Source organism: Fulmarus glacialis, unplaced genomic scaffold, assembly GCF_000690835.1.
Source record: "Fulmarus glacialis isolate BGI_N327 unplaced genomic scaffold, ASM69083v1 scaffold45397, whole genome shotgun sequence".
NCBI lineage: Eukaryota > Metazoa > Chordata > Aves > Procellariiformes > Procellariidae > Fulmarus > Fulmarus glacialis.
The window spans coordinates 1-16676 of NW_009224676.1; the positions used below are offsets into that span (position 1 = coordinate 1).

Consider the following 16676-nt stretch of genomic DNA (forward strand, 5'->3'; position numbering starts at 1 on the left):
ACCTTAATGATTCTATGATTCTATAATTTGCAAAAATAGCAGTTAACAATCACACTGAACCAAGCTAATAAATACTCCTCACACCTCCCAGAAAGCAGCTGCTCTGAAGCAATAACTGAACTCTGGGCTAACCAGGAATAAAAATGCTTTTGCTTGCAGCAAGATCTAAAATGATCCAAAAAATTCTACAGCATATCCATCCACTGGAAAACAGTGGTGAGTACAATTCAGTTACCAGGTGTAAAATAAATGCCTGAAAAATATATATTGAAGAGATGCATCATTTCACATCGATACAGAAATAATGTAAACAAAAAAATAAAACAACGGTATATGTACAAAAACATTTCAGAAACCTGTTCTGAGATGAATGCAAGGAAGTTACTGAGAATGTAACTATCAAGTCAGGCTAACTTAAAAGACAACCTATAACAATTTATGACCAATACTGAAATATCTGATATAATGCATATATGATGGCATATATGCTTATAGTATAATGCAAAAGCATGCTTATTATGAAACTAAGGATGCTGTTTGAAGGCATGCCTTTTTATGTGCTTTTGTTTTAACATAAACCTTCATGCAAGATTTCATGACTGCTAGGCTTGACCAGATATTTCTAAATTAAGTTCTAACATTTATCTATCCTTATATTTCATATAGATTATCTTCACCTTAAAAAAATAAAACCTGACAGGTACTTAGAAGACCCAATGGCACATGAGAGCAAGAGAGAATAAGCCAGTGTGAGCCAGTGTGAGATTTCTCTCAAACAATTGCAGCACTGTAGATCTCTTACTGCAAGGAGCACCCAATGTCTTCTCCAGTATCTCCTCGTCCGTTTCATATTAGAAGGAATAAAAACAAGCAACAGTTTCCTAAAGCTTGGGTAAGTATACTTGGAAACATACACAATAAATTCAAAACATGCAAGCAAGTTGGGCCTACCCTATCTTACGAGCTGTACATTCATAAATTCATACTTAGAGGAAACAGGGATTGGATTTAACAGAATTACACGCTGAGTCTGGAAACACTGCAAAATATTTTTGAAATAAAGATATTTGAATGTATCAGGAGCTCAACAGTTTTACTTATTCCAAACATTTTAATTAAAGAAAATAAATAGAGAAACTGCATTTCAGTTCCTACCAGCCAAAGCTGCATCCTCATCACTTTCTGATCCATATTGCAATGCCATGGTTATTGCTGATAAACGATCCCCTTGGGCTGATCTTTTGTTACTAGAAAAAAGAAAAAAAAGTGCAAAATTAAAAAAAAAAAAAAAGGGGGGTTATCATGTTAACTACTAACAGTCACCCAGAGTGTGTAAGTAAACAAGTGAAGCTTGTGACTGTTGCCTACAGTACCAGGAATACAAACATGACTATGCAAGCAAAGACTGGAGCCCTTAACAAGGGAAACTGTTAACGACCCATGAGTCTGCCTCTATTTTAAGAGGCGGTCCATCAAACTGAAAAACTGGACACACGATCAGAAAGCTAGAGCTCAAGCTATCTACTGTCCCATTTTGAATACTTGAGTATTTGAATTATTGGGGGAGAAGGGGGATGATAACAAGTCCCTCCCAATTAATAAATCTGTTATTTGATCCTGTTTTACAGGGTTTTGTCTACACACAGGAATTCAGCACGCTGTAAGCTGTATATGCTATCTTCTCGCATTGCCCCATCCCCACCTTAGGCATTTTCAGCACACAGAGTGCCTGTATGTGAAGCAGCTTCCTCTGCTTTCTAGGTGGAGTAAATCAGCGTCCATGCTGGCTATGGTCTCACAAAGACTTCTTCAGCATCCCTCTCCTTCTCCTTTTTGTCCCAAACCTGGGGCAAAGCATTTCATACCTACACTGTAGGCTATGCCTGACAATCTGCTTTTTTACTAGGTCAGCTCTTTAGGCACCTCCAGCAATGGGCTCAACCTTGCCCTGTGGGAGTAAAGTGAAGACTGGGAAAAAGCAGATGGTTGCTTAAAATGACACCAACTCTGTACAAATGCTCAATCCCTTAAAGACCCTTGCAGCTGCTGTGTTAAACCATGGTTTCAGAGTATACACACAGGGAATCAGCCAGGAGTAGTACTGTTTCAAGACATTAACCCACAGACTGTAGACATGAGACCTCTGCTAAGTAGCAAAATTCTCAACCGATGACAGAAAGAACCAACCAGAAAGCCTCCACTAACCCAGTCTACCCAGCAAGTTTGCCATAAATGCATCCCAAATACAATACTTTCTTTTTACAGGCTTCATTGGTTTCCATCATCCATCTCTTAATTACTTAGTCCTACTTATTATTTCTTTTTAATTCCAAATACAATTTTTCTACAACACATTTCCATGTTATTTTTCACCTGCTTTATTTTGTAATGAAGCTTAACACATTGTTCTTCAGAACATTTCTAAGGAAATAATTGCATACCGAGTATTTCATGACAGGTGTTTTGAAATGTTAAACATAAAATCAAACATGGAAGAGTAATTATGGCAAAGTAACTTATTAAATCATACTTAATAGATATTTGACTGAAATATATTTGAATTTCAAATATTGAAGAGCACGTTCAACTTAAAAAAACAACCAAACAAAAAAAACCAACAAAACCCAAAATTTTTAATTTTAGTATTTCCATATGATGACGACCCAGCTTTTCCTCCAAGTCCACAATTTACTTACCGATAGTATTTGTTAGAAGAATTTCTCTCATCACCAACACTGCCTTTACCCTGTGAGGAAGGACCTGTCAGCTTGGAAGCAGTCAAATTTGATGGAGTCCTCAAGGCAGAAGAGGCAAGCCAAGAAAAGGGGAAAAAAAGACGCCCACCTTAGACCCAAGAAAAGACGCAGCAAGGATAAAGCTTTTCACGGAATTACTTTGATAGATCAGCCAAAAGGTTCAGAGACAGATATAAAATGTTTTAAAGCTAAAAGTAAAGTAATACTAAGATATATTTAGTGCCCCAGCATTAATATTGATTTTGTTTGTTTATAAAGTCAGAGGAAAGTAACATTTAGACTGAGGATTAATAGCTATACACACAGCTCAGCCTACAATAGCAGTGAAAGCAGCCAACAAAATGTTCCTTAGCATCCAGATAAAGCTAATCATACAAATTCAATCATGTTTTATTAATACTTAACAAAATCACTGTCAAGTTGCTTGACAGTGCATATTGTCAGGCAACTTTATTTTGTCACTTTATTTAAGGGAGGACAGTTAAATGCACCAACAAAGAGCAATTTAGTATGACAAAGGATACCATGAACTCTGCAATAGAAAAGCATGATTTTTGACATAGAGGCAACATGTCTGTAAAACTTAGGTTAGTAGCGTTACAATGAATTTGAGCCTGATCCATCAATGACAAAGAAAAACAGATGTAAATTCAGAAGAAAAATATAGTAAATTAACTTTAAAGGAACTTATGGGGGTATTTTACCAAAATTGGCAATAGATAAAGGAGACCTCCCTCCGAGACAATTAGGCAGTCAGGAATTTAAATAAAAAATAATGATTCTGTGATCCAGATTCAGCAGAAAGTAACACAAAAAGGAACAATGGTTTGATAAAAAAAGAAACCAGTGAAATGCAGAACAGCAGGTGAAAAGTTTGGCTTTCATGATACTTTTCTCCCACCCCAAATTTTTTTGCATTCAGCCCAATATTATTGTAGCCTCAAGCATTATAGCTTGAGGCTATAATTATATTGTTATATTAACATATATTGTAGCTTCAAGCATTATAGGTTTTTTTCTTTTTGCCAAGTTAGAGAAACAAAGAAGGAAGCTGTCAATTATTCTGACATTCGGCTTACTTCAGGATTTGCAGGTCTATTGAGAACATAGTACATAAGAGAACATCTAGAATAAGGTAGCTGAGAAGTGGAAATGGGTTGGCAGTGCAAGAGAGGAATTCAGCTAACAAATATCAGTGTGATTTATCTGTCATCCCTTCTTATGCAAACAGCTTTATTTTGAAGAAAAACAGTTAAGCCTCAAAATTAAACATGACACACACTTGTGACATCCTGACCTTCATCAATGGCCAACACAGTGAGAAAAACAAAATAAAATAAAATCACAATTTAAATATAAAACTTCTATGCGTATATGTAATTCTAGTTACTGCAAAGCAAACATATATGTACATTCAGTGCCTGTAGAATCAAGGTCTTCTGGCACTACGCATACTTTTAAGAAGGAAAATTATTAAAATACGTGTCAGGAATTACTCCCTAACAGTATTTCTGCTTTTGTATTTTTATATGCTCCAACAGTGATTCACCTAAACATGGGAAGCATGCTAACGCTGAACAAACGAACCAGAAAAACCACTACATAGGTTGAATGTCTCAAAGCACCAAACAGTAAAAATCAATCATTCCATTTCTCTCACACATCATAATCCTAGGCAATACTTTTAATACTGAAACCATCTACACATCTTTCAGATAACAAAAAAATTTAAACTGCCTTTCAGTAAAGTAAGGGAGTGCTAGTGTTCTCAGTTGTACCATACAAACCTTTTCAGGAAAGGACAGCAGTTATTTTCCAGCATCAAATACCAGTAAACAGCTCAAATACATAAAGAGAGTCCATCTTGTAAAGAGTTTGCTAACTCCTTGGGTGACTTGCAAAACATTGCTTTATTTTTTTAGATAAATGACACAGCTCATACTGTCAAATAATCTCTAAACCTACTTTTGAGTGTTACTCGTAAGTAAAAATTTTATATGACAATAAATCTAGTTGCATTTTAGATAAGAAAATCTAAAAAGACTGCATCGCTTCTCTGTACACCATGGATTTTCACAGGAAGAAAATGCTGTTTCCTAAAAAAAATCATTCCATGAAACAAATGGAGTTATCAACAGTGTTTTATACCTGTCTGTTCAAGACCAAATCTATGCTTCACTAATTAGTAAGTCCAGATCTTCAGTGTCCTGCGCCTGTTTTCATAGCTAGAAATTGGTTTTCAAACAGGATTTTACATGTGGACTTCCCTCTAAATACCTGTTGCTTGATGTCTTGTTCCTGTGTTTCTGCCCCTACCTAATTAACTGTGAGCTCTTATGTTTCAGCTCCTAACAAGGTTCAAGAATATCCAGCATTTTCGTGAAGCAAAGCACAACACAGCACCTTGTTCCCCACTACTCCTTTTCTGTTATTAACTTTAAACACATATGGTCGAAGTTGGCCACAGCTTAAGTTATAAAAGATCCAATGACACTGTTTTTCATAATCAAGTACATCACAGAAATATTTCACCACAGAAGTATTTCAATAGAAAGTTTCCTTCCAAAAAACTATTTTACAATCCATAACTTTCAAAACAACAATAAACTAAGTTTTCAAGCAATTATTTCCCACTATATTCTCCACAGCAAAATTAAGAGAATGTCTACAGAGATTTTTATATGAGATTATAAAAAGAACTCTATTTGCAGTACCTGATTCGGAGACTTGATTTGGCCAACTCACTGTGTTCAATTTCAGCCTTTTTCATATTAAATATTTTTTTAATCGCATTTGCATCCTGTCAATTAAAAGAATTTTTTTATTTAATGTTGAAAGTGAAGAATTTTATAGTCAGGTATATCCATCTATCTAAAAATTTAAAACAAAAATGAAGGGGTTTTTACATTTAGATATAAAACAATTTTGCATCAAAAATGAAGCATAGAACAAAATCTGCCTGAAATACACCCACAGTGGCCTGTAAAAACTGAATAGAATAGCTGAATAGCTTCAAGCTCATTTTTTGTCATATCCTTTTAAAAAAAAAAAAAACCAAACAAACTATAATTTGCAAATATACATGAATACCACTTCGAAAACAGGCAAATTAGTTTCTGTACCTTTGCAATCAAAAAGTTACTACAATTACTGAGCTTTACAACGCTTGCTCTCTCTCATTCTACACCCATGGACTCGATACTCGGAGTAGCAGTTCACAAAACAGAAATTACAAGTTTTGAGTGAGGTTACAAGTGTGAGTAACATCAGTAGGAACTGCAACTACAATCCAAACAGAAGTGCAATTGGCAAAGTCCAAGAACCACTTACATAATAACATTATACATATACAAGGTCTCTCACTACAAAGCCCTTAAAAACCGAGCACACAAAGGAATAATTTACCACTGAAATTCTCTTATTTCCAGAGTACATGGAAACAGCAATGTCATAACTTGTAGACAAAATGCTGGTGAACTAACTATGAAAAAGATAGGAGGTGCATTTTTGGTCACAAAAATATGGCTAAAAGGAAGAGGATGTTCAAAACCTGTGCAAAGAAGGCCTGACTCCGGTTTTCAAGCTTATGATGAAAACCATAAACAGTTCCTGTAATCTGGAAAGAGATAACAGCTGAGTACTACCGCTATCACTTGAACCCATAGTTTCAGCCACTTCAACTTCTATCACAACTACAGGGATCCTCCATTCCTCCAAAGAAGTCAAGTAACTCATATCCTGAGATAAAATTTAATTGGAAAACATCATATACTTCAAGAAAAAAAAAAGCATTACATACACCCCAATTACACTAAAAGCAATATAAAAAAGGAAAAGCCACTAATAGCTATTTTTTTTTAAATGCAAACAGAGTTTTTAGGGCCTTATGCTAAAGATTTATCTAAGGATCAATCAGCACAGAAAGTAGTAAAGAAAATCTGAACTCAAATCAAACTACAAACAACTGAAACTGACCTTGAATACTTGTGATCCAGGCTCATTGTAGGTTTTGGCATTCTTTGCCAGAAGATCTATATCCTTGGCCATTGCATGAATGCTTTTATAAGTTCCATTCTATACAACAAAAACCAGAACTGGTTAAAGTGGCAATCTTCAGACAGCATGAGAACTAAGTCAATAGTGAAAAGCAAAGAGAATTCATACAGAATAAAGGGAACATTTATAGAACATTTATAGAAAAACAAGAACATATTTATAAAGAGACAGATAAGTATCTGGAAAAAGTCATCAAAAAAGAAAGTAACAGAAGTGCTAAGTCTTTGTAGCGCTTACAAATGCTAAGTAAAAGACTGAAAAAATACTAAATACATTAGATTTGAACCCTTAATGTTGAAGGGTTCTGACAAAATGTTATTTTACCTTTATTCTCTAGCTCAATTAGTCTATGTGCTACCCCTCACTATGATACAAAATGCTAGAATTACAGAACAATATTTCAAATTACTGGAGAAGCAAGATGAAAAATGCATCAGTACAAAACATCTATTTATAGCACTGGAACAAAAGTAGGTGATGATAATGCACCATCAAGCTTCAATACCTCAATGCTTTACATTAGCAGTACTTGCCAAGGAACTACTCTAAACTGTTAAACATCAAGGACCCAAGATATTCAGGTTCAATGCCAGCACACTACAGTTTACAATGCTTTATCTTCAACACAGCTACTTCTGCAGCATTAACCCAGGACAGAACATTAAATCAGCATAGCGTTCAGATTTTTAAGTAGCAGGGGAAAAACACATTGCCTTTCCTACTGCCATAAACTTTGGCTTCTAACAATTTCAGAATGCTTACTGTTAAACAAGCCTATACTAGGACACATTAATATGCTCATACTGTACCTGTATCCTTTGGGCAATAGTTTTAAGATCTATGGGCTCCTTTATTATTGCATAATAATCTGGATATTGCTGGAAAACAAAAATAATTTATATATTACTATAAACAGTCACAAAGCTATTGTTCTAATAGCTCATGAAATGAGCTATTAGATCAATTGCAGATGTATGTGTATGCTTCATAAACACAGCACTAGGCTTCAATTTGGGCGAGCCAGATCATAAGGCAGATACAAGGAATTATAATTCATCAATAAACTGACATAAAGGAACGGTTCTGTCTGAAAGCCAAATACATGGCGATGGTCTTCAGAGTATTTATTTTGCTGGTTAAACTTGTTACATCACACCCTAAAACAGAACAGTGAAATCAGACATATTTAAAAGATTAAAAACTCTGCACCAAAAAACCCCAAATAACTAAACTGGCAGAACAGGGCAAGTCCCAGTCTGCAATGAAGGGCTGGGAACGAGTGGGCAGGAACAAAGAAGGGAGGGAAGCTTTAAAAACAGCTGGAGTTTGCCACTTATGAGACAGTAACAAAGAACTGCATCCTGACTGTGCCCATCATAGTGAATAACATGAGTTATATAAATGTCCAGGTTTCCAACTTAGAACACAACAAATATTATTAAAATACCCACCACTTTAGAAGGAAGTTTCTGAAACAGTTCACTTATGAGGCGTCCTGATGGGTTTGTGGCAACAGCTACAGCTTCAAGAAGCTGTTCAAGAATTTCCTTCAGGTAACCTGGAGATGACTAATACAAGAAGTGAAATCACAAGAAGTTTTAATAGCAGACATAGCGGAGTGCTTCAAGTTGCACTGAAACACATGAATTTACTTTTCAAGACAAAACAAATCAGCTACAAAACATGGGTGCAACTTTTGAAAACAACATTGTTTCTGCATTTAGGTAAAGCACATGAGAAAACATTAATTTCACATTTATCCTGCAGACTGTCAAGACATACATTATATATTGTTAGAATAGACTTGGTTGTCAATATTAATGAAAACATGCATCCCAACATCACAAAAAAACAGACAAGCCCAAACTTCCTATCATCATACCCGGCTTTTAAACCACTCCAGAACAGCTGCACTAACTGAATGGGACACATGCTGGAAAACGATGTCATCAGACATGATGCTTGCTTGCATCAAACCTCAGTGTTGGTGTGATATCAAGCACACATCGTATTAGTTTCAACTAAACCAGAACCACGTTTTATCCGTATCAGAAAACCTCTTAACTTTTTTTTTGCTAGGCAAAAGTGAAATATGATACAATGCTGTGAAATTATTAACTAATAAACTTGTATAAGAAATACCTTTTGGGGCATAATTTAACTATGAAAATACTTAATGCTTTTTCACATATGGAGGCCAATCTCCCTCAGCCGACGTACACAGCCATGGCTTCCTCCAACTGCGGCTGTCATGCCCACACTTACTAATTCAGAATTTGCGCCTTGATTGTCATGTCCTTCCTCATCTTCGTCTTCCTCCTCAGCATCACCTTTTTGAACAAACTCATTTTTTGTGCGCAAATACAACTCCCATAATTTGCAGGCAGCTTTATATTCAGGAGAATCAGGCTGGAAAAAAAAAAAAAAAAAAAAAAATCAAACATTTTACTCAAAATTCAGATCATTCTTATCTGAAGGAAATTTATAAGTTATCAGTTGAAAGATATTAAATGCATTAAATAAATAATAGAAAACCTGGGAAATTCCTGCTTCAGTCATTCTTCAACAGTGATGTTAAAAATCGCAATAAGCACTAGAAAATATAACCCCTATCACTCCAAAGCATCTAAGTCTTTTGGAAAACTTAGCAATAACATTACTTGGATTGAGGCTTTGACAAGGCTATTAGATGAATCTGGAGAAATCATTAGGTTTTGTTGCAGCATAACACTACTGGTATTTAAAACAGACTAAATATCAGTATGCCAGAAGTGTGATTTAAGCCAATACTGCTGCCACTGTGTGCCACTTGAAAATTAATTTCTACGGAAGAAGAATGCCAACAAACGTGCCAGTATCTTTTAAAGCACTGCAATAATTTACACTCTTCCATAACTCAGCATTAACTGTGAAATTCCAAAGAACTTGACAACATGCTACCACCTGGGTATACATCTAGGTATACTTTTTGGAAGAACTAGAAGCATTAGTCAGCAAATTAAGTTTTGTAAATACTGAGTTGGTAGTGGCAGATAAGCATCTGCCTATTAACATTACTACTTAAGAACATTACCCAGAAAAAAGACTGCTTTTCCACTCTTTTGTATCTTTCTTTCCCTTTCCTCTGTCACTTAACCTCTATTTCAGGAATTCCTGCAGGTATGTCACCTTATTACTGCTGATTACACTTTTCTTCACTCTCTCAACCTCTGACAGCTTGTAACACAAATAAGAAACCAACATGAGATCTATTCTTAAGCTTAACCTTATTAGGCTTAAATATCCTCAAGACATTAGACCAGGTGTTAATTATGAGGAACAGATTTAAAGGGTATTCTGCTCCACTGGTCTGTTTCTTTCTATACTAATGCAAGATGCTCAAAAGTGTAAGACTTGAACTGAAATACTAAAAACCAAAGGTTTCCACTCTAATCTAGCATTGCCGATAGAACACCTGCTGCAATAAAGACTTCGACAATAAATCAGCCATCCCTGTTTTATATGTGTCATTCGAACTGCTGTGGGTAAGGTAAAAGATGAAAAAAGAAGAGGTTATGTTTGTGTGCCATACCTCCAGCTCACAAGTCCGTATTTCTCTGAAAATGTCAACATTCCTTCATCCTAGAATGATGGCTACCTATATCTATTCTACATGCACGATTTTTTACAATACAGGCATAATTTTGAGTCCGCTATTCTGTAGGCAGCACACATTTTGTAAAACTTTAATCATTCTTTCCTGCCATCAAGTCCTTCTCCCTCATGTGGAAACCATGAAAAAGCCAACATTAATGGGCGAGTGCCTTGCAAAGCTTCAGGACTACACAATGAATTTGGAAATCTTTGTACGTTTTCTACTGTAATCAGAATGTGGAAATGCATTAATCCATAAATCTGATTGTTTTTCAAACGCTATGCACACACACAAACGTAAACAAAATAAACATTGCTCTTCTGAATGTCACCTGGTTACACTGGTTGGATTATTCAGAAAGCAGTCACTTGGATCATCTCCAAAGTCAAAAATACGTGAAAGGTAATACTACCAGTTTCAGATTTGCTGTATCATCTTGGTCACTACATACAATTTTACTGTTTTATGTATTTAACATAGCCTTCCATTAAACGAGATTAATCCAATTTTTTCTCACTTCCTTAGGGCAACTGCAATAAAAACCATTAACATCTGAAATAAAACGTGTACCCAGTTTGGGGGAATGAACATGGAGGTTGCACCCTTAATGAAATACATCGTCACATACACTCACAATCTATCATCACTGACCATGATAATCAATGTGCCTTTTTTTCATATTATTAAGTGGCCAATGAAAGAGAAAGATTCAATACTCCTACTGTATGCTTGCTGTTATTTATAAACTCTTCCTTTTGGGAAAAAAATAATCTTGTCCTATTTCAAAAGGTCACACAGAGTGTGTTGTAAAATGGGAAGGCTTTGATAGAAGAATATTTTTCTCAATTTACATATTTTTGCTTTCTATCTCTTCTGGAAAACTACATGAAGACCCTCCCCACATTATTTTATAGTTTTCCACAGAAAAATTGCTATAGTAGAATGTCTTACAAAGATACGGTCAACCTTATGGAAATATATGCAAATAACTGCAATATGTGCTACTCTCTTACCAATAATAAATGGTAAACTGAAAAGTTTTTTGGCCAAACCAAGGAAGAACTCGAACATATCTCTACCACTTTTACAATGAATTTGAGCCTTTATATGTATTTTCTTCACCTTATAGTAAGCCTTTGCGTTGTTAAAGAGAAGCTGAAAATCAGCAGTCAGCACATTCACATCATCATATTCCTCCATCTTTAGCTTTTGTTGGATTTTCATTAAATCGATTGGCTGAGAAACCACTTCATAATAATCTGGCTGATTTCTGTTGCAATGACAAGAACAGGCATTATATTCCAAGCAGTAAAACCAAAACCACAGCACTAAAGTTTGTTCGTGTCTATGACTAAATAAAACAAAGAAAGTTCCAATACATTTTTGGTACAGCTAAAAGATCTGGACAGTGGTCTATTAGTAGGCTTACTTTATTACATGTTCTGTTATCATCCTCAATTTTCTGAGTTTAAGATAAAATTCAGTCTCTTACTTTATCTACTGCATTTTCAAGGATCACTTCTATTAATCTTCCCAAGATATGCCCTTAGTATTACATTCCACCACTTATGTGGAATATTTTATAGTCAAAGACATAGATGTTTTAGGCAGGTGTCACAAGAAACATTTTAAATTAATTCAGTATATCCTTTTTTGACTGAAAAAGGGGACCAATGTTAGCACGTCCATTGAATAATTACATCAAATACTCGGATCAAACGCTGGTGTGAAACTATGACAAGTTTAGCTTAAATTTTTCACAGCTATTAATGCTGAAGTATTCCTCAATTTACTCCATTTACTCCCTGATTAAATCTCAGGTTCAAAGCTTAACCAGAACCATGGCCTTACCTTCGCTTCGGTGCCCTAATGAAAAGCTCACAAAGGAGCCTGCCCTGTTCATCTTTGTAATCTCTGATGGTGTTGTAAAGTTCATGGCATACAGCAATCTAAAATGCAAGAACAATAAGGTAATGAAAAAGGAGAAAATTTTAAGGAGGTAACAAATCAAAGCCTGCTTACAATGGGAAAGACAAGCTGCCAATCCACAGTGTGCTCTAAAGCAGAAGTATGAAGAAATTGGTGCATCTCATACATTAGTACGGTACCTGACAAGCATGCCAGGTACTGCAGAATTTTAATTTTTTTTTTTTGAACGTACGGAGCTTTCTTTCAATGCTAATTCTCAGTAAAACACCAAAATGTAAATTAATTCAGTACAACTCTCTCCAAGTTATAGACATCTAAAACAACGACAGGGGTTCTTCCACCCTGCAATTAATTAAAATCAGACTGCTAACTCAAAGGCATAACAGAGACATTGTACACTTCAGCAATCACTGCCTGTGCCATTCCCCACTTATCTCTCTCTGCATTTGCTATTCAGACACAGCTCTCAACTTCTGCACGTTATGATTTCAGCTCCTTCTTCAACATCCTTCCATGTGTTAAAATCATCAGCAAAAAAAGAAAAGCAGCAAAAGGAAAATGGGAAAGGAAAAGATGAAACTGGGGAGACAAGAACAAGCCAAAGCTGAACGAGATCCTAAACAAAGATTAGCCAAGGCAGCATTCAGGGCCAGTGTATATGTGCTACATATGATCATCCATTTTACAATCCAACATTTCCCAGACAGGGATACAGTATCCCCAACAAAAAAAGTTGTGCGTAATAAGAAGGTACTAACAGGATCTACAGTTGGGAGATTGGAAAGTCTCCTTCTCTTTCTGCTTGGGCCTGGTATATTCGTGGAGTGGTGGCCGTCATCAAAGTCTCCTCCGCTGACGCTGCTGGAAGGCGAGGTAGCTCTTCGCCTCTTGGAACCCATGGAATCCAACTTCTTCTATAATGAAGACAGATGTTCTTAAACTCACGGCATTGCATCCAAACTCTCTGGTGAGAGCTAACTATAAAGCTAGCAATGCTTAGGATGAGTCACATATGTTTGTAACATACTACAGTTCAGTTAAGCCATATATCTAAACACCAGCTTTTTGAAAATTGGCAAGAGTAAAGGGAAATCAAAACGGTCCTACAGTTTTATAGTCACCAATTACAGCAATGCAAGAAAGCCTAGGGCTCACAGTGATGAAGATAAATCACTAGGCTATATTCTTAAACTATCTACATTTTGATACCTCATCCCATGCATGATAACTAAGCGAGACCCACTGTTTTAAAGGAAAAAGCTGTACAGAGACATGTGCTGAGTTCTGCTGTAAAAGCACGTCATTGCATGTCAAATTAAAAAAAAAAAACAACCAACTACCACCAAACAAACAGAAAACCCAAACAAACAAACAAAAAAAAAAACCACGAAGAAAACAAATTACAAACGAAAATTCAAATGGCTACTGAACACCTTGTCTCAGATTCAAGCCAAAAAAAGGTCTGGACCATCGTGTGACCTACCACTCCCACTTTATGTGTAGGATGAGTGGCTCAATCATCAAGAAGTAGAAAAAGCCACCTCCTTTTTTCGCCATAGTTTTCTATTTACCAACACAAACAGTGACAAATTAATAACCACCATCCAACAACTATGGTGATTTACGGAACAAGTTGTTGGCTCTTTCCCAACTTCCAGTGACAGCATCAGAAAAATATCTTTATTTGTAGCTGTCTCAAAGGCTGAAGACAGAATAGATCCATCTATCCCAGCCTATACCATTTTCCAACTAAATCAAGGAATTTCTTCTAGGAAGCACTCGGTTGATTTACAAGATATGGCAGCATTACAGCATTTATGTTAGAGACAGAATTAATTTCAAGCACACAAATGAGATGAATAAGAATAAGGCAGGAATAATTAACAGTTAGGATAAAGAAAAGCAAAAGCCTAAGGCAGAGGAATGGAGAGAACGGTGCACATACAATCAATAATTTACCAGATTTACCAGAGTACAACCAGCACCTCGAAAAGCCAGTCTCCTCATAGTGTCTGATGGCCAAGTACAGATACTGGGAGAAGGTAACACTCTAAAAGTAGCAAACCAGCAATGGTGTTAGTACAGTCAAAACTGGAAGACAAGAAAAAGGAAAGAGAGAGAGAAGAAAATTGAGAGTAGATAGATAATTAAAGAATAAAATCAAAGAGTAAATTGAATAATTACAGTGACAGAGAAAAAAAGCAAGCAACAGAAGGTAACTTTTTTTAGCCTAGCAGAAACTCTACAAAGTAATTTTGTACACAGAATGCTAGACATTTCTGTCATTTTTACAGTAAAACACATTTCTCTAGTGTTCCTGAATACATATTACAGATTTCACAGCCACTTGCTAGAGAATGATTCATCAAGCAGAGCAGGGAGTAAACATAAGTGATATCTGACCTGAGAGTAAAAACCAGAAAGCAGTAACACAGACTGCGAAGTAGTACAGTGTTTATAACAATAAGAAAATAATTTTTAAGGTCAAGAAACATTTAATAGGCTCTCTAGTGATGATGCACCTCCATCAGTCTTCAGAGGGGATTTTTATCCTCATAAGTAAGCAACATTAAGTATCCAGCCATACAGGTTCACTAAAGATTTACCTGTTTCAATTTCTAAGCAGTCTCTGAATCTGATTTTTTTCAGAAATTCCATGCAAAATATACAGAACCATTTTATGGCAAAATGATTGCTTCTATTTAGTTCAAACAACTACTGTCTTCAATCAAACCCCGGATACACTGTTTTCCTGTTCAGTATTTTGGACATTTTCATACGTCCATATAGAGAAACTCTGTGCTTTATTAGCAAGCAATTCACCTCAGAAACGGACAACCAGCCTGTCGCTTTTGGCACTGCCTCCAACTTTTATCTGAGCGCTACAGTATCAAATGGCTAAACACCAGGCATGTGCTGATGTGGAGGCTGCTAGAAAACACAAGTTCTTCATTCTGAAAGAAAGGCAGGAGGGACTACTGGAATCAATAATTCTGGTTCACCCAGGAACCCAAAAGTACACTCAGTCCAATCCCATCCTGAAATAAAGATTTGGGGACCTCCCAACTAGCACCTGCCTGCAAACTGCTTATAGGCTTCTCCACGTCTGTTATCTGGGGCACTTCCAGCCATACACAGACACTGGGGTACGCTTGTACAATCAAGACACCTGGCCATTCTGTACACAGCCTCCAAAAACATTTTTCTCCTCTAATAACCGAGGAAGGTGCAAAACACTTATCACAGTCTGAACAACATCATGAATATTCGGTGAGAGAACACATAAAGTTCCTACAGAATGTCAGGCTCCAAAATGCAAACTTCTCTCTAGATCTCCATGCTCATAAACACAGATAATCCTACTGCACACAGAAATGTATTCTGTTTTACTTAAGAACATATCTCCTAGACTTTCTTCTGCAATGTAACTGCTAGCTCACAAGTCTTTCAACAGTCACACCAAGAATCTCCACCGCTACAAACAAGCCATCTCCTGTGCAACAGGAGCTTGGGCGTCTTCTTAATAATTGCTCACATTGCCCATAAAAACATCACATAACCATAGACAGCTCTGTAAGAAATGCTTTGGCCATTACTAGTATACAGGTATACTAATATATATACAAAAGGTGGAAGATTGCCTCTCCTGAAAGCTGTACCACTGATCACCACAAGTATTACCCAGTCTAACCTCATTAAATGAGCAGTTTTTACGTGCATTCGACATAACGCTTAAAACAAGCCAAGGAGGTTCTAGCACACATTTCATTTTCTGCCACTAAGTAGAAAAAAGCTAAAAGCCAACAGATACCACAGAGAGCATTTTATCATTACCAGGATCTTCCACGTTTCAACAGAAATACTCAATAAATCTGGTAAATTTATCAAATGGAACAAGGAGGGAAACACAGCCAGAATTGCCCCCGATTACCGATCATACTGAAACCAGCTACAACACAGGAAAAGGGGGACGGCAGCAACCAAAGACTGTAAAAGGACAAAGTTGGTGAAGAAGTGAGAGGCACAGCACACCGATCGTTTCATCAACACTGGGACAAGAAACAAAGAGGCAAAACACGTAATTTCCCCAACCCGTCCCGCAGGCGGGCCCCTGCCTGCACCCTGCCCGCTTTGCGAGGTGTTACTGGTGGCCGGAGAAGGAGGAGACGAAGAAAAACACCTTTGCGGGCACCGGCAGCCTCTGCCCTCACGGCCTGACAGGACGACGTCCCCGACCCGACCCGCGCGGCCACCCACACCGGGCAGGACACGCTCCCGTCCCCCGGGCCTCGCTCCAGAGG

General features: G+C 36.8%; 1 protein-coding gene across 1 annotated transcript; it reads right to left on the reverse strand.

The window, feature by feature from the left end:
- Nucleotides 1-1155: 1155 nt before the first annotated feature.
- LOC104072063 (protein polybromo-1-like) lies at nt 1156-13274 on the reverse strand (the record flags this gene model as incomplete). The annotated part of the gene is made up of 9 exons (XM_009582212.1): nt 13134-13274; nt 12298-12395; nt 11569-11716; nt 9078-9221; nt 8264-8380; nt 7622-7690; nt 6732-6830; nt 5471-5556; nt 1156-1247 (listed from the first exon to the last, which is right to left on the reverse strand). Coding segments are annotated over exons 1-9 (994 nt in total), but the record flags the coding sequence as incomplete, so codon positions are not given.
- Between the last annotated feature and the right edge of the window lie 3402 nt (nt 13275-16676).